The sequence below is a fragment of the Mugil cephalus genome, chromosome 13 (genome assembly GCF_022458985.1).
Source record: "Mugil cephalus isolate CIBA_MC_2020 chromosome 13, CIBA_Mcephalus_1.1, whole genome shotgun sequence".
Classification (NCBI taxonomy): Eukaryota; Metazoa; Chordata; class Actinopteri; order Mugiliformes; family Mugilidae; genus Mugil; species Mugil cephalus.
This window is the reverse complement of record NC_061782.1, coordinates 1,671,709-1,694,231: the sequence shown is the minus strand read 5'-3', so window position 1 is coordinate 1,694,231 and position 22,523 is coordinate 1,671,709. Positions and strand designations below refer to the sequence as shown.

General features: G+C 43.3%; 1 protein-coding gene and 1 long non-coding RNA gene across 8 annotated transcripts; one reads left to right on the top strand and one right to left on the bottom strand.

Moving 5' to 3' along the window:
- Positions 1 to 3,394: 3,394 nt before the first annotated feature.
- On the bottom strand, positions 3,395 to 4,476 carry LOC125018622. The gene is made up of 2 exons (XR_007113968.1): positions 4,341 to 4,476; positions 3,395 to 4,221 (listed from the first exon to the last, which is right to left on the bottom strand). It is a non-coding gene; the product is annotated as an uncharacterized LOC125018622 (long non-coding RNA).
- A 1,080-nt stretch (positions 4,477 to 5,556) lies between these two features.
- Positions 5,557 to 22,276, top strand: pcgf5b (polycomb group ring finger 5b). Of its 7 annotated transcripts, none has more exons than XM_047602637.1 (9): positions 5,557 to 5,973; positions 9,820 to 10,354; positions 11,177 to 11,273; positions 11,468 to 11,523; positions 14,709 to 14,768; positions 15,114 to 15,292; positions 15,381 to 15,479; positions 16,332 to 16,421; positions 21,838 to 22,276. In XM_047602637.1, the coding sequence occupies exons 2-9, from the start codon at positions 10,240 to 10,242 to the stop codon at positions 21,883 to 21,885; spliced, it is 744 nt and encodes a 247-aa protein (XP_047458593.1). In that variant the 5' UTR covers positions 5,557 to 5,973; positions 9,820 to 10,239; the 3' UTR covers positions 21,886 to 22,276. The 7 variants fall into 7 exon arrangements, with proteins under 7 accessions (XP_047458593.1, XP_047458594.1, XP_047458595.1 ...); XM_047602638.1 differs by lacking the exon at positions 5,557 to 5,973 and adding an exon at positions 6,153 to 6,285; XM_047602639.1 differs by lacking the exon at positions 5,557 to 5,973 and adding an exon at positions 6,346 to 6,534.
- Positions 22,277 to 22,523: the final 247 nt, after the last annotated feature.

Below are 22,523 nucleotides of genomic sequence, written 5' to 3'. Positions count from 1 at the left end.
AAGAAAATGAGGTTTTGTGAGTAAGGATGAAGCCGGTGTGGATGGGATGCGTTTCACATATCTGTGGTCGGAGCTGTGGAGTTGAGCGGATTCCATACGTTGGTGCCCATCACACCCTGAAAATAATCCCAGTTTGGTATTTTCTGACTCAGCTGCCGTTCAGCTGCCACATTCTTCCTGAGGAGGGATGGGCCCTCAGCATCGACGCCCGCAACATTTGGCGAAACTGGAAAAGAAAGTCGTTCTGCTGAGTTGATGGAGAAGTGAAACGGAGACGTCAGAACCTTATAAGACGTTATTTAATTAGTCCCTTTTTTTAACTGCTACGTGTTAATACGTTTACTCAGAAGACTCTTGTGGATTATGCAGGAGGTCGGCTCCATTCTGGATCCGTCTCCAGTCTGAGCTGAAGATTCACTCGCCAGGTTCCTCTGATGCACAACAACGGAAAGTGTTCAAAACCCATTTTACCCCTGAAACAACTCGGACATGAAGGAAAGTGTTCCTCTGAATGTGGCTGATGTAATTCGTGTACAGAGACTGATGAGTCATTGAGAGTGAAAACGATAGCTCAGGATGAGTCAGGCAGCGACCTCCTGAAAGAAGCTCTGAGAAGTAAAGACGAGATGTAGAGGAGGGGTGGGGTGGGGGGGTGGGGGGGGGGGGGGGGCTACGTTTAGAAATGAGAAATCAAATCAGGGTGCAGAGAAAAGAGAAAGATGTTGGAAGAGAATGGTCAATGGAGTCAATGCTCATGCACAGAGCAGAGGCTTTAGGAGGGAACAGGAGGGAGGAACCACCTATTCTCACTCATTTACATTTAATCAGTGATCAGTTCTCCTCCTACACATCAGCCATCTCCCGGTCATCGTCTTCCCAAACTTTCTGACTCACTGACCTACTGTAAAACACTTCTCCTGATCAGACATTTCCTCAGACGGATGGAACGCTTCGTCTCCATGTGTTGCTTCAAATGATGCATTGAATATAAGTACTAGCTCTGGAGCTGACTCTAACGGTAGTAACCATAACCAAACACAACTCAGATTTCAGCGCCTCTGACTTTTATATTACCGCCCCCTTAGCTCTGCTGCTGTGCCGACGCTACACTTATTGTCGGTCAAATGTTTGTCTGGACTTCACCTCAAAATACGGAGACTGTTTAACCTGCAACAAGGGAGGGAACACCAAGAATTTGGTGTTTAAAAAAAGGCAACTGGACTTTTTTATCTGAGGAGCTTCTTCAGTTCTGAGATGGGAAGTTGGGTTTTAAATAGGAAACTGCTGGACTTTGTCAGTCATAGGCTCCAGTCTCAAGGTGTGAATGATGTTGAAACTTTTTGGGGGGCAGAAGTTAAGACTGGATTGTTGGTAGACTGTGTCATGTCTCTGCATTTGGCTTAAGATCTCAGTTACTCCATATTGGATTGACACAACATTTGATGCAGTAATCAATGTTCTTCCCGTGATGAATTGTAGATTCTCTGCATCTGCTACTGCACAAACTACTCAAAAGCACATTTAAGCTCCGAGACTCTTCGTCTTCTAGTCGTCCCTTTGTCCAGCCAGAAAGACGACTTGACCTCACTATTGATGAGGTTTTGTTAAAGATAAGTTCAGTTTGTCACCATCCTTGTAGAATTAGAGTGTGTCAGGTTTGGTCTGGACTAAGGGATCTCATCTAATCACAGGACATGAACTCCAGTCTCTTTGTCGATCCATCCACCTTTTTTTATTATTATTATTATTGTTCTAACATTTAAACTCAGCTTATACTGTATGAACAGTAAACACAGGTCAGTCATCTCCTAACAGTTTGAACATTGGCCACCTGCTGATGTAATTATCCCCAGCTGTACTATAGCATGCTAACTTGCTAACTGCTGCAGAGATGAGGACAGGCAAGTTACGACCGTGTAACAGAGTAATCCCAAGAGTTTACGAGAAATAATAATAACGCACACACACACAAGCATTGACGCAGCTATAAAAACCATGCCGTGTATATATAGCTTGTGTATCTATGTAGACTTTGTGTCGCACAATAGATGAAGCGTGACGCTTGTGGGGTTTAAATAAAGAGATAAAAATACAAACTGATGAAACTGTTGCCGTCCCTGGCCGAGTCTCTGTCTCTGTGTCTTCTGCGTTTCCTGTCTTCTTTTTTTCTCTTCTTCTTTCATATCCATCTCTGTATCTGTATCCTTCTCCTCCTTTCATCTCTCTGCGCTCGACCTTCTTAATTTTGTCATTCGCGTCAGGCCTGGCCTTGATTCTTCCACCACCGTCTGTCTCTCCTCCTCAGTCCTTGTCTCATTTTCTTTAAATGTACAATACAACCGGCCTCTTCCTCCACTCTCGTCCCTTCTCATGTCCTTCATCCTCTCGCTGCTTTGTCTCATCACTTCACACATTTTAAGGTTCTAGAGTTTTTTATCCTAAACTGAACAGACGTGAACATCAACACGTATTATTCAGCCACCACTAATCGGTCTAATGCATCAACAGGGGGTTCGCAGAGGTACTGCAGGGGGGTCACAACATCAAAACTTTAAATTGTGTTTTTAAATTTATTTCAATACACAATAACATGAAGAGGGATAAATAGATAACACAAGATATTATCTTTCAGTCATCGATACAGGAGCTGTCTCAACAGCCACCGTTTCACACAGAGCGCCACACTAGCCGAGACCTGTCAATCTAAGCCTCCTGTACATGATAGGCCCCGCCCCAATCACTGCTGAGCCAATCACAAGGCCACATATAACACTCAGAAACTGGACGGTCTGAATGTGCTTCTTGTCCCAGTTTACATGCAGCGGAGAAAATCAAAATAACTGATGGGAGCATGTCCTCCTCCTCTACACTAGGTGGCGATATGTATCTTTTCAGCTGGTTAATAGACGCCCCTTTCCGGTTGACCTATTACGTCGTATAATAAACAACTGGAGTCACTAATGTGTCAGACATTTAAACAGCAACCAGATGGAGAATAGTTCAGCTTTTTAATCTCGTACATAATGTGCACACTACTTATGGTGCACATAAGGTGGCGCTATCCTTCAGGTGGTTCTTCTACCGGCTCTGTTTACCTTCTTCTTCTGTGACCGGCTTTCTTGGGTGTTTTTGTTCTGGGGTCATGCACCAGTGGTTGTGCAGCAAGTTCGATTAAGTGTGTACATGCTGGAGAAAATCGATTTGCATTATCTGTCTTCGTCAGATGAGGAAACTCTGACTTTAGTAACGTGTTTACATGCATTTAAATTGTCCAGTTAAAGTTGGATTATGACTAATTGAACAATTTCTTTTTGTCACATGCATGTAAATGTACTGAGTGCCTCTGACAGGTTCCCCACAATTGTCACTCCGATGAGGCCAAAATGGATTGTTGTTTTATTTTTGCTTTAAAGTAAAAAAAAAAAAAAAAAAAAGAATATTTGAACCTGTGTAATTTAAATCTTAATATTGAACGCAAAGCAGCAATAGTCATTTATTAATATTATTCTCCACTACTATACTACACATATAGTAGGTAGGGGGTCTAATGATGCGGAAGCACTGGCACTTATCAAACTTTCCAAACCACCGTCTGTGGCCTGTGTAGAAGCACACAAACTATATTTCATGATGTGTCCAGTTCCAGGTTGATCCATCATTAAAGTCAGAGATAAAAACTTCCCTGGTGATGGTGTTGTTTCCATCCTGTCAGGCCTGTGAATACATGAAGGCTGCATCAACTGTAATGAGATCACACCTCCACCTCTGGAGATGGTGGTGACCGTGATGTTATAATCTCGTTTTTTTCGGAGGGGGAAATTTCACAAACACTGGACCAGGAACTTGGTTGCCACGGCGACACATTCCACTTCCCAAAACAAGAGGTCGTATCCCACAGAGTGATGTCACAGGAGGCTTGGTTTTCCCTCCGGAGGCCTCCTCCTCCTCCTCCTCCTCCTCCTCCTCCACCCGAGAGACGATGGTCCAGCAAATATGAACAAAAACAATTCTTCCTGAGTTTAAGACGTTCATCTTATTTTGGTGGTTTTCTGTTTTAAGAATCTGAGAGTAGAGTTTCTCGAAGACGTTTCCTCAAAGTGTTCTTCAGTTCTTAAAGAGGCTGGTGGGGGTTAAAGGTTTTATCAGGAACCTCTGGGTTCCTCACATGACTCAAAGATTCCAAGAGTTTATTGTCATGTGCGCAGCGTAGAAACATGTTCCCTATAGACGGCATAAATCTCAGAATATAAAAAGATACATATAATAGAAAATATGAAATAACTTGGGCAAATATCAATGTGCAAACGGGAATGTAAAAAAGGACTTCTTCCGTTCAGTACCTGCAGGGTGAGGGGAGGAGTTCATGATGAGGGTGGGCGGGGTCCTCGGTGATGGACAGAGCTTGTAGATGCTCTGCAGAGAGGATCAGTCCTGGGGATCTTCTCAGGAGCCTTGAAAAACTCTCTGCAGGTGTTCGAGGTCCAGTCGTAGTGCTGCTGTAGCCTCATGGTGATGGAGCTGAGGATCTTATGGTGCGTTTTACTTACCTGAGAGGGAGGAAGTCGGCTCTGGGAACGATGTCACCCCTGAGATCCATCACATCAGCATTTACAGCGAGTTACAGAAGTTTGAAAACTTGATGGCCAACTCCACGCCAACTGTGTTCAATATTTACATTTCTGTGTGAAATTATTTTATTTAAATGTCTTGATATTAACTAATATAATATAATATAATGTTAAACTATATTGGTAAATGGAACGGGCAACTTGAATGAACTCAGTTTTTTAACTGAGTTTTTTAACTAGAATTATTTGCAGTGACCACACGAGTTAAACAGGCTTCTCAGTACCACGGCTCTAAGCAGAGAGCTTCACTTTGCTCTTAGTTAGTTAGCTACACTAGGAATGAACTTATCCAGAGTGTAGTCCACCTCTCACCTGATGACAGCTCGGCTCTGATGTCCTGGGTCTCTGCTCTACTACTCCTACTCCTGGCCTGTAAAAAAAAAACAAACAAACAAAAAAACACACACATAACTTAATCGCATAAAAATAAATAAATAAAAAATCTCGAACCATAAAAAAAGAGTGTAGGACAACAACAGACATATGAATTGATCAGATACAGATGAGGAGCTTTGTTCATTGTTAATGGTGTCATCAGTCTCCTTTATTATATTTTTTGTATATTGTATATTACATCCATTGGTTATTAATATATGTTTATGTAATGAACTCTTGTGATATATTTATAGTGGTAATAAACATTAACATAACCATTATTTATTAGTAATTGACATTGTATTTATTGTAATGAAGTTGACTGATTGATGATGTAACTTTTATAAAACTGTGTCCTGGTGCAGCTGCATTTTGTATATTAAACCCACTCAGTATATATGAGGAAGTAGGAGTTAATAAGTTTATTAGTCTTCTTCCTGCTGCTTTTCAAACTGATCTTTGTATATTATTTTTACTTTTTATTTCATTTTATTTTTGTTCGAAATAAATGATTAAACATTGAAACATAGTTTAGAATGAAGCGTTTCTCAGGATAAAAGAAGCTGCTCCATCCCCGATCATCTCCACACAGCAGATAGATCCGGGGCTGTGTGTGTGTGTGTGTGTGTGTGTGTGTGTTGTGGGCCAATAGTCACTCAGTTACACAACCGCTTTCAGTTTCCGAGCCCTGCCTGGCTGCCTGGCTGCCTGGTGGCTTCCCCGCCCACCGCTGCTCTCTGCCGCCCGCCTGGCTCCCTGGCTGCTGGGCGGACTGGGGCAGATCCGATACGACCAGTTCCGCGTTCTCTCCTCCTCAGCGCAGCCACCGCGGCGCAGACCTGAACGGCGGGGAAGGACCGGGCTTCGGCGTCATGGTGGACATTCCCGTCCAGCCGCGGCATCCGTAACTCCGGGGGCCGGAGGGGAGGAGGAGGAGGGGGGGGGGCGAGAAAGTGCGCACGCCACGGAGGTGAGGAACGCTCTCGTTATTTCTCATTATTTCTGCAGCCGACGTCGGCCGCGTTTACGTTTCAGCCAAAACTTTGACGCTGCTGCTACTGGCTGGACCCCCCTCCTCCTCCCTTCTCCCCCTTTCTCCCCCTCTCCCCTCCCCTCTCCTCTCTCACTCTCCCCTCCGTCGGATTACGGTTTATTTCACGGAAACGACCAATAAGTGTCGGTGCGCCGCGCGTCGCCCTCGTTTAGAGGCCGTGACACGAAGCTGTGCAACTTTTACCGTACATACGTGCTGCGTGCGCGTTTCCGTGCGTGTGCACCGTAGGTGTGTATATATGGAACGACTACCTGCGACATGCGCGCACCGAGTGTGTAGTACGTAAGTGTGTGTCACTGTAGCATGTGTGTGTGTGTGTGTGCGTGCGTGTGTGTCGTCCATTGATGTTGTTTTGACACGAGTGACGTAGACCGTGACGCGCCCTGACGATGAGATAAGCAGATCGGCTTCGGTGTGAGGAAATAACGCCGTGCGCGCTCGCGTTCTCGTCGTGTCTCATTCGCGAACACAGAGTGGGTGAGTGGGGTGGTGGTGGTGGTGGTGGTGGGGGGGATTTCAGGGCAGTGAGATTCTTCTACCGAAAAAAAAAAAAAAAAAAGAGCGACCCACGCCGTACGGAGCGGGAGCAGTTTGTTCCTGCAGCGAGTGAGCTCCCTGAACGCAGCATGAGCCCCAATGCGCGCGCTCACCTGACCCGCAAACGCGTCTCAATAAAAAAAAAAAAAAAAAAAACTCCGGAGGCCGCGCTTCAACAGCGAGCGGCAACATTTCTACGTTTCTATTTGATATCACTTAATGTTTGGACTCACTGGAGGTGCGCGTCACGCAGCAGGTGCGTAAGGGAACAGGTGCAGTGGGAGCATGCGCAGTAACGAGACGAAACGTGAACTCAAACATAAAGCTTTAACAGCAGTGAATGAACTTTATTGACACTGGCTGTGCAAACGTAACAAAAAATATATCATGAAAAACTAAAAGATGCAGTTGGAGTTTAATTTGGGAACTAGGGAACTTTTGTGAATATTTAAGAATAAGACGTTGAGGGTAAAGCACAAGGTTCCACTGAGAGAAACCAGCAGAAAACTGGGCTTCTATAAAAAATCAGTGGTGGATCAACTAATGTGAAGTTGTTATATTTGAGGAAATTTGGGATCAGACTTTAAACAGCAGCTTTACACGGTTAAATATTCATCCAGACTCTGGACAATGTAAGAAGGAAGTTCATGTGTTCTACAAACACTACATTCCAGTTTTGTCTTTGGATGATGTACCTCAACCAGGATGACTGTCCTGTTTCCAGGACGTAGCCAAACCGTGGGTTCTTGAGTTCCAGGTCAATATGCGTTCAGTCCAAACTCCTGGAGGATCCATCTGGAGGTACAGCCAGGTGTCCACAGACTGACTACACCTGCATCCTCCTGAGTCTGTTTGTTCCCAAAAGTCCAAACTACTGAGTATGTAAGTGTGAAGTTTGTGTATTTGATCTGGATGAAACCATCACCAGCAGCTGGTGGACGTGTCCTCACACCTGACTCCGCTCAAGAAACAGAGATAGAAGAATACGACTCTGGCATTTATTCATTTTACTCAACTCTCAACCTTTGGATGCTTAAGAAAAAAAAGAAGAGTTTCTCTTCAACATATGGAGATAATGAGCAGCTGTTTACCTCTGGTGAAAGACTTTAATGTAGTTGTTGGGAAGTTCTTTCATGGATCAGAGAACACGCTGTTAGATTTTACTGTACTTACCTCATCTTTGCTGTCAATGCAAAATTTAAAAATTTAAAGCATCAACAAACAGATCTAAAAGCAGGAAATTCAATGTTATTTGACTGAGAATTTATTATGTTGGTTTATTGTGTTGTGCTCGTGTGGGAGCTCTGACATAAATTTGCCTCCTCGCCGTGTTACTGCCATCTAGCATCGTCATATATCCCCCCCGTTATTTATAATTATGGTTCCATGTAATGGAGCCGTGGCACCGAAACCCACTTTGCCTCTGACATTAAATGCATATTAGCTTTTAATTTATAGCAAACATCATAGGAAGAAGCAGTTTATTCAGGACCGGATGCTGATTAGTTTCTGATGCTATTTACGAGACGAGACCTGAGGACGGTGGCTGTGCTGTAGCAGCTTCACAAAGACGGAGGTCTGCACGGTGAATGTGAAACGACGGGAAGCTTCACATCCAGAGAAGGAGGGGGGAAGAGAAATTCACTCAGATCCATCAAAGTGGGGAAGGAATGGGGGCAAGTTGGAGAGGTTAGCTATTCATAGTAATGGGAATCCAGAAATGAATGCATGTAGGTCAGAAGCGATGTGTAGTCCTGCTGGGTGTCACTGTTAGTTAGTGGTGATCACTGAGAAACAGGTAGTGACAGAAAACAAAGTCAGGTATAAATATTTTCTACTCGTCGTAAAACCCTGGAATTAAATATGTGCCGTTCAGTCTGGTTGTGTAACCTCAGAAGATTTGTCATGCGGCACCGTACGCCGACATTATTCCAGAACACGACAGAAGCTCCAACTCTGAGAGAAACATCACGACTGAAATTGGATTGAAAAAGTGTGACAATAGAGTAGAGCTGCACAACAGCGAAGACGCATGAAAGATGAGAAACTGGCAGGAAGATGATGTGGAGGTATAACAAACCTCTGAAACCCCTGATAACATCGGTTTAGTAAACCCGGTCCTACAGTCGTACTGATATCAGAATGTTCCCAGGGGTCAAATGACTGAACTTCTCAGAAAAGTCTGAAACAAGAGCACCTAGACTTGATGGGTTTCTTTAAGATGTTTCATCCAAGTCTTCATTTCTAAAAGGCTGGTGGAGACCTGGGCTCGTATCAGGAACGAGCAGACGTTCACCTCTAACTGGAGTCTCCTCCCCTAAAAGAACCAAGACTTTGTGACGCGTTTCCTAATGTTGTGTATTTGTCTCCTCAGAGGGAGTTGAATGTTGTTAGTTGGGGTCTTTCCATCCACGTCATCCACACCCATGAATCCAGTGAATGCCAGGTCAAAAACAGGCGGCAGCGTCCAGGTCTGAGCGACAAAGCCCCATAGACCCCCACATTTAAAAGCCCGACTTTACAGCGTCATTAAACGTGTTTACAAAAAAAAATAGTTTATTTCACTGTTCATGATTAGCTCATTCGTTCATTTTAAGGCGGTTCTTGGTTTCAGCTAATGGGTAGCGCTGCTTTAACTCCGCCCCAACCTACCATGAGTATTCAAGTGTAGGCGGAGTAAAGCTCATCCAGCTGCAGGCTCCGCCCACTTCATTTTGGTGACGTGACGATGGGTTTGTACATAGTATGAACAGAGTCAATGATCCAAAAGTTTCCCAGCAGAACACTGAATTGTCAAAATGGTTTTAATGTTGTTTACTTAGTGAGAAGAGTAAAAGCAGAAGAGATCAGGGTCAGAAAGTTAAAAGCAAGTTCATTCTCTGGATTTTCCATCAGTTCTCGTCGAGTTAGAGAAGCATGAACTCACTCTCTTCCTGGTTTCTGTTTAACAACCTGTAACTGTTGATCTTTTCCTTCGATCGGTTTGATTTGTTGAAGACGTCATCGACCTTTAATTGTTTGTGTGTGAACAGAGGGGACGTTTCAAACTACTCAAACTAAGTTCAGAAGTAACTCAGTGTGAGTGTATCTATCTATATATATATAGTATCTTGTATTATTGAGTTTCTCAGTGTCTCCACATCGTCTGATCTTAAACTCATAAGGCTGTTTCACTGTGACTGTGGCTGGTTCTCAACCGTGACTTCTGCATCTCGTTCTCTCCAGGTGACATCATCGCAGAGGAGTGAAGACGGCGACGAATGAGGCGGGAGTCTTTAACCTTTGACCCCTCATGGATTAAATATGGCACCTTGTCTGAGACGGGGAGGACGGCGAGGGAAATCTGGGAACGCGTTCGTCTGACTGCACGGATCGGACCTGTGTTCTTGTTTTTTGTTGTTGTTCCTTTTAAGTTCCATGGACCAAAGATGGAATAAGATCTAAATGTTTCTAAAGAAGAACTGACTGTAATATTCACGTCAAGGATGGAGCAGGATTTCACACAGTAGCATCTCCTATTGCTTTCATCAGGCGAGGATAGTGACTAATCTGCAACTTTAAGCAAAAAAAAAAAAACAAAAAAACAAACTCCTGACACGATCAGCCTCTGGTTCTTCTAAAGCGACGAGGCTTCGGACTTCAAACATGGCCGCCACAGGAAGGAAGCACCTGGTGAAGGATTTTAACCACTTCATCACCTGTTACCTGTGTCGAGGTTACCTGATTAAACCGACCACAGTCACCGAGTGCCTGCACACCTGTAAGTCACGTAACATTCACACACAATGTGCACATTTAGCATAAAGCTGGAATAATGCAGATTTGACGCACTATGCCACAAAAAAAAAAAAAATGATATGGTTAATTTATGGTTTAGAAGGAGGCAAATATAAAAAGAAATTAAATTATGAAACAAAGCTACAAAGTGACTAAATCAAATTGTTTTTGTTAATAGATAAACAGATTTTCTAGTTTCATTTATTATTTCATTCATTGATTAAAACAATTCAATTCATTAGAAACACAAACCGAATCTGAATGAAAGGAAAGGGAGCAGAAAATAGAACAATCTGATACAATCTGCCCATTTACCCCATAAAGAACTTCAATTAAAACATAATAAGCAGCAAAATAATGAGAATGATCAAATAAAATGAAATAAAATGAAAGTTATGTTTCCATTTTAGTTCCCAAGATACAATTCAAACAGAACGAAAAAATGAAATGTCTGCAGACCTTTAATGACGACACAGTCAAACTGTCATGTTTCATTATATTTCCGTTTTAATTGTCCTGTTCTTTGATTCTTTGGTTTTAAGAACTTCAAGGACGTAGGACAAGAAAGCAGGAGGGTATTTATAAAATGTTAAACTATAATTGACTATAAAAAGAGTCACAAATAGTTTTCATTGCTCCTGTTAATTGAATAAACGCGTTTAAAGGAGCTGAACGAGCTGAACGAGCTGTGAGGCTCTTTCCTCTCGTTTTCCTGACGACTTAAACAAAATGACCTGGAGTGTCTTGACAGAGAGTTCCCTGTGGAGATGCTAACGTTTCTCTGTCGACGTGGTTTCCTCTGCAGTCTGTAAGAGCTGCATCGTGCAGCACTTTGAGGAGAGCAACGACTGTCCCAAATGTGGCATTCAGGTCCACGAGACCAACCCTCTGGAGATGCTCAGGTGACACCTTCTTCTTCTTTCGCTTCATCTTTTCTTTCAGTCTCAGTATGAATGAGCCGTTACATTTCAGTTCCCCGTCCTTCTTTGTGATTCATTTTATTTTCGTCCACTCCTCCTCTGTCTCGTCTTCTCCCTCCCTTCCTCTGAATCACCCTTTAAACCCGTCTCTTCCCTGCTTCCTGCCGCGTTCTCAGGTTGGACAACACCCTGGAGGAGATCATATTCAAGCTGGTGCCCGGCCTCAGAGAAAGTGAGTTTGCCAGATGGATTCATCAATCCGTCTCCTCGGTTTGCCGTTAAATTATGTGACTATTCACGGGAGGTAGAGAAAAATAATTCACGGCGCTCGCCTCGCATAATTTATTAAAACGCAGAGGCTTCATCACAAAGAGCCTTCAGCGCGCACACATGTTGTGACCACAGACTGCATCATGTGTAGTTTAGCAAAGAAAATGAGAAAATGGAGAACGATTACAGCGACTAATCAGAGCTTTTCCGAAACATTAAACATGACAAATGTCTCAGAGGCTTCCTCATGAATGAATTATTAGTGTCTCCAACAACCAATGCCAACGAGGGGAGTTCATGAAGACGCTATGACCCTGAGAACCTTCACCCTAGGAAAGGTTCTCTTCTTTGTGCTCGTCCCATTTGTCTTAAGTGCTACATGCAAACAATGCATGTGTTTTCTTGCAGCAGCCAAACCTCAGCGACCACAGTCATCCCCGTTCACCACCGTCCACATTCACCCTTTATGATCAGGTCTTGATTTCTGCACCACGTCACTAGATGAAAAGGCTTCTAAATGAGGCCTGCAGGGAGTTTAATGCAGCTGTGGCCACCTTTAAGTACGTTCACATGTTCACACCTGGCGTCAGAATTCATCTCCACCTGTGTCCCGAGTCACTTTCACTTCTGCTCAGATCCTAATTTGCAAAACCTGCAAAATAACAGGTGCAGTGTTTGCTAAGGGGCAGAGATGAATAAATAAGTAGAAGCCTAATGTTTGACAGTGATCGGTTCAATTAATTCTTCTTTATCTGATGCATCGACTATAGTAACATTCGTGCAGAGGTGTTGAGGCCTTTTGTTCACGCATGCGTCCCGAGTGACCACTTGTGATCAGATGTTAATTTGCCAAGAAACGGTTATAGGATAAGGTTTGATAGGGTCTGCAGGGTTTACTGTCAAACACAAGGCTACTATTGATTTATTTATCTCTGCTCCTGGCGTTTCTTATTTTAAAGACACACACAAAGCTCAGGCTATAGCCAAACCCTCACATGAGTTATGTCACTGCTGCGCTGTTTGCAGCAGTGGAAAGGAGAAAACCCCAGTAATGAAGGTAAATCCTGGTCAGTAACGTAGTTACACATGGTTTATTTAGTCAGAGATTAGACCTCGATGCATCTGGATCATTATTAACAACCTTTTAACTAGAATCAGGTGAAGGGATCGCGGCTCCATTGGTTCCTGGTACAGTTTATAACTGGTTTAAAGATCTTAATGATTACTTTTAAAACTCTTTATGGCCCCTGGTTTCATCTCTGACCTTTTAGACCTCGGCTGAAAACAAAAGGCAAAAAAACAAACAGACAAACAAAAAAAAAACTGCAGAAAGCTGTGGACCTCTGTGATCTTCTTTAAGTCATAAAACTTTACACTTTCACTCTAAAAAAGAAAGGTTTTGGCTCAACAAAGAAAATCAGGGCAACAACTTCCATCAATCCTTTTGAGTTCTGACGACTTCTCATGAAATTACTTTTAACCAACATTATCTTTTTTAGAGTTAGAGTTTAATTATGAACCAGTCAAGATGAACTGAAAGGTTTAATCTAATTTTTTTGTATTGTGACAATGTATTTAATGAAGTGGTTGTAACAGATCTTCTAAATAGTTTTTTAGAGTGTAGAGGCTTTCCAGTTCTTAATTCAGCTTGAAATGATTTTAATAGTATTTTTGTGTTTTAATTGACTTTTATGTCTTTTGTGATCTTAGAAATGAACATGATTCTTGTGATAACCACTTGTGATCAGATCCTCCAGGGTTCATGAAGGTTCCTCATACTGATCCCACTCAAGCAGTCACAGACATTAAGGTCCAGTTTTACCGTTTACCACCTGTACAGCGCATTCGTCAGCGTCGCATTGGTTTTTAGAGAAGGGGATGAGGGGAAGGGAGCAAAAGAAAAGAGTTAGAGGCTGATTACTGTGTGTAAAATAATAATTCTTTACTCAGAAATAACACCACTGGTCGTAAACTAAACGAGGCAAACCAGACCCAACAACCACAAACAAACTCGAAGCGCCACCACTCTGGGGGACAGAAACCACAGCTCTGTCCGACAGAAGAAACGAAGTGAAAACGCCACCACACCTGGGGGGAACCAAGAATGATTAATAAACACTGCTTTTCAAACAGTCAAACAGAGGCAGCCTCATGTTTCCACCGCTGTGGTCCACCACAACAACTACAGCAGCACCAGAGCTGGAACCGTTTATGTTCAAGGGCCTGATCCTCATTTAAAGTTCACAACGTTTCATTTCATGGAGAAAACACATTTTTATGCATTTTACTTGTGCTTATCACAGTATCTTATTTTATTTTATTTTTCATGCATAATCACGTGTTTACAACATTTTCTACTGGTTGAGAGAGAAATTAATGCAATAGATTAACTAAGACATTTGCATATTTAAACATATTTACACATCATTACACACATTTAAACATATTTAAACCGTTATGTCTGTATCGCAGCGCGACCAGCTACCCTGATAACTCTAGTCTGCGTGCAACATTTCTTTTCTCATTTTTTTGAGACATTTTCAGGGACAGCTCTTTCCAGGGGACAAGTCATCCAAAACAGGGACTGTCCCCAGAAATCAGGGACGTCTGGTCAACCTAAAAAAAAACCCCAAACAACTGACACCTTTTTTTTTTTTTTTTTTTGACACAAGTCTTCTCGTTCTGCTGCTTCTTCATTTTTTGGACCTTTCCATCTTCACCGCGACTCGCAGTGATGCATCGGCACCATGTGTGTTTAGAAACGCTTCGATGAAAATGACCTGGTCTGAAACAGTGTCTAAACGCTGTGTAATCAAATACACCGGTATGACGGTATATTAAAAATTCATATCATAAGCCAGACAGATTTCTAACGAGGAAGTCTACTGGACTAAATTACACTATTTCTGAACTTAAACATGAAGAACATTGATGACGCCTTCATGTCTCTGGGACTTTCTTAAAGGAGGCATTTCTGTCAATCACGCCTGAGATTTTATTTTCTATTAAAACCGTGAACAACATCTAGATATTCCCCTGTTTGTGCCGTAGCCCACGTGAAGAGCTCAGTTCATGTCTGACTTTAGGACGGTTGGTGTAACGCTAACGCTTCATGCTAACACTTCCTCTTTGTTTCTGTCGAACTAGAAGAGGAACAGCAAGAACTTGAATTCTGGAGGAAGAATCAGCCCAAAGAAAACGGCCAAGGTAACCTGCCTGCACGCGTAAACTGTCTCCTGTATCTAGGCTTGCAGGAGAAATGCCACGGGAGTGGACGCCATTTCTGGGATTTTGAGTTTCTTGTGTCAAACGTGAACTCTGTAGGGTTCGTGCAGGTTTTGACTCATCAGCATGTGATTAATCGTTGTATTTGTGTTGATGTGAATCTGCAGCAGAGTTTATTTCCTGTTTCCTGCTCATCCTGCAGACAAACCAACAGCCTCTGTTCTAGTGAAACAGGGATTAGTAAGAATTCAGAATAGTTTTGAATCATTTCCATACATTACTCTTCATGCTGAGCCCCGGGCTCAATGTTTCTGTCCCTCACGGTAGCAGTGGAAACCCTGAGGTGTCAGCGGTTCGGGCTGCCCGACGTCGGAGGCGACGGCGCCGACGGCGGCGACGACGGCGACGGCGGAGCCGAGGACGACTACCACCGGAGCGACCCTCAGATAGCCATCTGTCTGGACTGCCTCCGGAACACGGGCCAGTCCGGGGAGAGCACAGTCACGGTGAAAACACATGAAAGATTATAGATCTTTAAGGCTTTTTAATGTCTCCTCCCATGAACTCCATAAAACCTGTCTCATGTCCAATTAGGATTTGATGAAGAGGTTCATCCGCTGCTCCAGTAGAGTCACCGTGGGAACAATTAAGAAGTTCCTCAGTCTCAAGCTGAAGCTGCCCAGCTCGTACGAGGTGAGGAACACAGTCAGTGCTGCGGCCTGAGCAGAAACACTAACTCTGATTGTTTCTCTGCATGTTCTCTGCAGGTGTGCTGGTCCGTAAAGAGCTTCTCTACAAACAGTTCGCTTAAAACCCTCAGTTCATCTGCATGATTTAGTTTAGTGACCTCACATTGCAGAGGGAGCGACGTGGATTAAAGGCTCTTCACCTCTTTTTAAAACTGACAAAAGGCCAAAACACGTGTGCTGAGATGTGACACTTTAAATCGTATCATGTGCAAGATGAGGAAGATTTACCAGATAAGCTGCTAGTAAATGATTTGCTCGTGTCTCTGGTTGTCTTCTGCAGATTTGTGAGGCTGAACACACACATTTGTTCCATGCAAATAATAATAATAATAATAAAAAAAAAACTTTTGAAATGTACAATAACAAACTTTCAGCTTTAAGAAATGAAATCTCAGATTAAACCAAACAAGCACCAAGAGAGAAAAACCACGAGATCTCTGAGACCAGTCGGTGTTTTAGAAGCTTGGAGCTCAATGATAATATTCAGTTTAAATTCCCCTCATATCGTGAGCCAAGCATTTAATCACCCGAGAACTAAGAACTGTTTCTGTCTTTCACATTTGCAGCCGCCCGAGTTAAAACGGGTGTCACACGCTCTCATACTCTTTCACACACATTCAGTGCAGCCTCCCACTCATGACCACAGTGAACTTCCCCTCTCCTCTCAGGTCTTAACATTAGCGCTGAGATCCTTATCCACCTTCGCTTTAAAACCCTCTGCACCTCAGGTTATTGTTGGTCAGAGTTTTTGTTCTTTTATACTTTCTCTGAACTTCTTTTTGTCTTCCTCTTGCAGCTGGATGTGCTGTGTAACGGAGAAATCATGGGCAGAGATCACACTCTGGAGTTCATCTACATGACCCGGTGGAGGCTGCACGGGGAGAACGTAAGGCTCGTCGCATGCACTTCCTGCTTGTGTGCTCGTGTTTGTGTGTAGATGCACTGTTGCAGGAAGGCGTGTTTTATTTCCGCCCATCCTGCTCGTCCCACACCGCCTTTATTTGAAGGTTCAGAATGAGGCTGAAGGAGACTGAGGAACAGCGAGGCATGAGAACCGCCGCTGGTTCAGTGACTTCCCTATTGAGTGTGACATGGTTTTTGCATGAAGATCGTTTCTGTTCCAAGAATCTGTGATGACTCAGGCCGTGAGGAGGGAGGAATCAGATCAGTTGAAAGTGAGGCTGAGCGTGGATATTGATTCATTTCATCAAACAGTTTCCCTTTCAATCTAAAACTAATGTTGTCATTGGTTCCTCCTCCATCTTCTCCCTCCAGTTTCTCACGTTCCACGCGTCTCTGCTTGTGTCCAACTCTTCTCTGTCGTCTGACTTTTTAAATCTAATCTAATCATCAGTCTTGATGATGCTCTCAGAGTTGGAGCTTCTGTCGTGTTCTGGATTTTCCTTCCGTTGCTCGGTCTTGTGAGAGTTCAAAGATTGATTGCGATCAGAAAGTCAGTTGAAAGACTTTTCACAACATAAATGTGATTTGTGATCGTACACACAGTCAACTCGAAAGGAAACTTTAAACTTCCGCTAAGTATGTTGCACCTGTTCACATATATCCATTCTACTTCCTGTTCATTTCCCCTCATCATCGTAGGGGTCTCATTATAAACAGATGCAAAGTAGGACAAATCCAAAGAGGAAGAGCATTGCCTTAGTTAAGACTGTCCCTCTTCTTTGTATCTGACAGTTGGTCTCTAGTGGACGTTCAAGGCTTCGTTTTCCTACAGATGTCCACTCATATACACGACTGGTCAAACTTTTTAGAAGTTTAATGTCTCATTTTACTGTGAAATGAAAGCACAGACCAAATAAACAACTTCTAAGAGTTCTTCCTACAAATGTGTGTCTCTTGTAGGGAGCTTTGCTTTCACTCTTCTGTCCAGTTCATCACAAACCAGCTCCATGGGGTTAAAGTCTAGAGACTGGGCCATGGTTCACTCCATGTTTTCAAGCTTTCCATCTTGTTTTTACCCTGAGGTAGTTCTGGTTGAGCTTGGACTAAAGTTTTTGGTCATTATCTTGCTGTAGGACGAAGCCCTGACCAACCACACCAGAGGAAACTGGTGCTGGTCTGAAACTTTTGGCTGCCTGCATATATTCTCCACATTAAATCTGAAGCAAGAGTCTTGCATCAAAGTCGTGCTTTATGGAGCTCCAAGGGCAAGAAAGGTTTGAGGAGCCTTGTGTTGGCGTCTTTTGTCGACAAACCGCAGCTGCTTCCGTCGACTCAGGAGTTTTACTGTAATGAAATTCCAAAATGTCCTCACGTCCAAGGTCTAAAACGTGAACTGGTCGTCATAAAGTTAGAGAGGAGGTGTCCTGTTTTACCAGGAAACGTGCCGGTGACGTCTCTCTTCAGGGGTGACCAGTCCACTGACGGTATGTGTGTTTGATGCTTGACCTTCTGCACGGCCGCATGCATTCCTGCTCTCGGTGACTGAAGACTGTTTATCTGCATGCGGCTGAGTGGATTCACATGAGCGATTAGCTGCCGAAAGGTCCCGTTCCTCTTGTGAGCGTAGACCGAGGAGCGCCGACAGCTGGCTCAGCAGGAGGCCTCGGATACCGGGGTCAGGAGGAGCTGAATGAAACGAGAGACGTATGAAGTCTGTAGCTCCTCGGCTCCAGCTGTGCTTTGAGCTCTTCATGTCTTCCATATAATTTCCAAAGAGTAGGAATGTTTATATACAGTATATATGTACATACATGTGTATATATCTGCAGGAAAAGTCCTTCTTAGCTTGAGCCAAACTCTCTCTTGGGTCGGATTCATGGTGCAGTCACAGTAGAAGGAAAGAAAAGAAGAAGACACCATGTAATTATTTTCCCCTCTCATTATATGATCATCGTGCATAATAACCAAGAAGCTAAAAAAAAAATAAAAATAAAGCCTAATACATTTCTTCCAGTATAATACCAATCAAAAGACAAAATGCTGAATTAGTTTCCAACCACGCAGAGGTTTGAGGTTTATTGACGACTGTCTCATGTCATAATGAGACACAGATTGTCAGCTTTAGTCCTCAGAGCTCTAGGTCAGGTTCCTGTTTTCATCAAGGCCTTTACAAAACACCAATCGTGAAAAAGCTCCTGGATGTTTGTTTTACTGGTTTTAGTGTAGTTGAATGTGGTGTGGCTAGGTTAGGGTTAGGGTGAGGGTGAGGGTTAGCAGTGACTCCTTGATCAGAGTCCATGAATGTTTGTCTTTTATTGACGTGAAGTGGACGGTTAATAATCTGAATTAATGTCAACTTTGCGATTAGACACCAGCACAGGTTTCTGCAAACGCTTCTTGTTCTCGGCGATACATTCTAGGCAACACGTAAATCACAGCTTCGCTCTGATAAACTTAACTCGGCCCATGCACGAAGTGAACTATCTCCGTCCAAACACAAGCAACATGTTCTTCTTGTTGCAAAACAAGAACTGACCGACTGTGACTCCTCTTGGAGCTGGATCCCTCACGAGGAACTGGAAAATGTTGCAGGAACGTCTGGAACACCAGGATTAGCACAGAGCTGGCGAACGAGCAGATGAAAACTCTTTAACTAGCTGTGGTGATTTGGTTAAACATTTATAAATGATTTCCAGCTGACGTTAAATGTGTGAATGACCTGGATCCTCTGATGCTCCACAACAACAGTCAGAAATCAGAATTATTTATGTCCTGGAGCGTGAGTCACGGGGATAAACACCAAGAAATTATTTTTGAATGTGGATTGAGCCTCATCTGGTTTAAGGACGGAGAGGAATCATTCATCAGTTTCCTCCTTCTGACGACTCCACGGCCTCTGATGCAGAAAACATCAGCCTGGAAGCAGCTTTCCCACTGTGTGACTTTAACTCCGATAACTCAGATCCAGCTTCCGTCCTTTCAGTTTAGTTACTGAGTTAATCTGATGAGAGTAGAGTAGATCACTATCATGGAAAACCAGCAACAAATTAAACAGTTGTACAAATCGTCTGTTTGACAGAAACATTCACAGATAGAGGCTTTGGATCATTTGTAGCGTCGTATGATGAGTCCTCACAGTAGCAGCAGACAGAGGGACGTTGGACCTGATTATTGTCCTGACATGTTGCTCCCTCATCACATCCGACAGCTGCTTCGTGTTAACTCTGTTTACGAAGCTCAAATCCACCTTTGGCATTAGCTCCGACGCAGTAAGTCACGTTTTATTTTGATCACCCAAAGGTATTTCTGCAGCCGTGACCGTGTCGCCGCGTTCGCCCGCTAATTGAGAGGGAAATCATTTTCACCTGTTGGCTCTGGTTTGTTCAGGAGCAGGAGAATCTGAGGCCTGAACCAACCAGCGCACGTGGCTTCACATGTGAAGACGGTTTTGTGAAAGAAAAGAAAATGAGACGAAACGTGTTGAGACGAAGTGAAACCTCGGCACCGGACGGACGCCACAGAGGCTCATTACAAACACAAATCCACATCAAAGTCATCTGAACCCTGTTTAGTCCGAGCGTTTTGGACGTGAGTTTAACTGCAGAGCACCAGTTTGTGGCGACGTCGGCCCGAAGCGAACGCCTTTTGACAGCCGCTTTGGTTTCCTTTTTAATCCTCGTGACGTTTCGCTGGAGCTGCACTTTCAAAGATTCAACATTTCAGTAATTTGACACCAGAAGAAAACACCTTAAAAGTAGCTGACAGCTGCACAGAATGTGGAGAATAATTAAAGTGTTTGGAGTCAGAACTGCTGAGTGAAACAGAGTCACAGGCTGGTTCAGCCTCCTCCTCCTCCTCCTCCTCCTCCTTCTTTCTTTCTTTTTTTTTTTTTTGAGGCATGATGCAGCAGAAAAGCTGAAAGCCAGAGGAGATGACAGCAGCTGTGCTCCAGCAGCACCGGGCTGAAATAGAAACAGGAGACAGACTCCTCAGTTTGCAGCGTCTCTGAAACAAACGTTCACCTTTTTACCTCTGAATTTTTTATGAAAAGCGTTTTTCTCGTCTGTTTCAAACGGGTTTGTGCAGGAATGTGTCGGCGTTGACGTCTCTGTTATTTAGCCCCAGTGATGGAGGGATGGAGTGAATGTGCTGGAGGCTGTTCAGGCTTCACTGGTCCAAGTCAAAGCTTTATTTACCACCAAGACGTGACAGACGCCAGCCATGTTTGTGCTGCTGTACTCAGACACACGTGTTAAATAGCTGCAGAGCTTTGTACTTGTTGGGTTTTTTTTTTATTTGTGGCGCGACGTCACCTGACACCAAGGTTCATGGAGGAGTAGGAACAGAAACTGTAGAAAGGTTGAAACTCCTGCAGAAGTCAAAGTGAATGAGCAGTTTATTAGCGTCTGTTCTGTAACTGAGATTTTCGAGCTCCAGTCTCAATATTAAATCCAGGAAGCTGTCACTCAGCGATGGACCGTTCTATGAAGTATAAATACATGTTAAGATCAAGAAGAAGCTTCCCTGCTCATTAGTTTTATGGTCGTGGCTGGAAATCACTGCACTGAGGAGTTAGAATGAGGAGATTCGGGTGTTTTTTTTCTGTCTTTTTGGAATTGATCTTTTTCAGTTTCGACTTTAGCAGAAACCAGGGCCTTTTCTTTTATTAATTCTTTATTTTTTTTGGCCTCCGTCCCTGCAGAGCAGAGCAGAGCAGAACCAGGTGGATCCAGGACAGTTTAATGGAAATGGGTTTAAGTTTCTTCTTTAACTTTCTGCATCTGAAGTCAGATGAAATAGTCTGGAGTCTAAGAACGGCCCAGACTTTTTCCCACTGTCTCTGTCTCTCACAGCTTCAAACTAAAGCTGTTAAAGAATATATTTAACCAGCAGCATCACACACATTTTATTTAGTTTGCAGGAATATAAAGTTATTAACGCACCACGAGATGTGAGATTTAACAAGATACATGAGGACGAAGAACTGAGTCGTAGGATTTACTTGATAAAATCACATTTGAACGTCTCTTTGTTCTTATTTCTTGTTTTCTGTTGTTCTAAATATTTGAACGTGACTGTATTTGGGACGTTAAATGCATTTAATTAACTTCGTTCAGTGTCTATTCCTGACGTCTTGTGTCGGGGGCTTGTGGGGCCAAAGTTTTGCAGAAGACTTGATGTTTTGGGATCATTTTTCACAGCGTTGGAAGTTTCTGAGGGTGAAAACCTGTTGAGATCTGGTTTTAGCTTAAAGAAGACAAGGATTTAGAGTTAGAGTTGGGATCTGGGGAACGCGTTAAGTTCAGGGAAAGACATTTCAGACACAGAAAGACAGACTCTTCTCAGTGAAGTGATGTAATGATTCCTCACGGCTTCTCTTTCTCCTGTCTCCCCCTCAGACGTATCCCATGGTTCTCGAGTACCGGCCACGAATCGACTTTGGCTAAACCACAGCTGCAAGAAGAGGACCACACACACCACACACACACACTCACACACAATATATATATATAAATACACACACACACACACACACACAGATACATGTACATGAGATGATACGAGCAGCTACACAAACACACAGCGACGTGTACGTGGCCGCCATGTGCACAGAAAGAGTTAAATGTATTTTTGTACAGCCAATGATGAAGTGCATACGTTGTTATGTTGAAGAGCTTTTATGCTACATAGAATAATATATGCTATAATATATGATATTTTTAAATGTACGTCCCTGTGCCTAAAAACCTGTTCAGATCAGAAATGAAGTAAGAGCATATCTCCACTTTGCCTGTCTCTAACTCTAACTGTAGATTAAATGTTGATTTTCTACCGTTCCATGTTTGCACTTTGCTTTTGTCGCATCGACGAGACCAGCGGTTACACCGACGTCACTGTGACGTCATAGTGACGTCACTACGGCGTCATAATGACGTCACTGTGACGTCATAATGATGGAGGGTGAACGGAAAATGAAGCCGAAGCAGCAGTTCCTCTAATGTCCACTAGAGGTTGGCTCCGAAGGCCTCGTAGACCACACCAATCAGCCACAACATTATGACCACATTATGACAGGAGACGTCAG

Bases quoted from the DNA above. Each gene is read 5' to 3' on its own strand.
- pcgf5b (XM_047602637.1), top strand. From the start codon at position 10,240: ATGGCCGCCACAGGAAGGAAGCACCTGGTGAAGGATTTTAACCACTTC. The intron at 10,355-11,176 runs GTAAGTCACGTA...TTTCCTCTGCAG, and splicing joins CACCGAGTGCCTGCACACCT to TCTGTAAGAGCTGCATCGTG. The intron at 11,274-11,467 runs GTGACACCTTCT...CCGCGTTCTCAG, and splicing joins AACCCTCTGGAGATGCTCAG to GTTGGACAACACCCTGGAGG.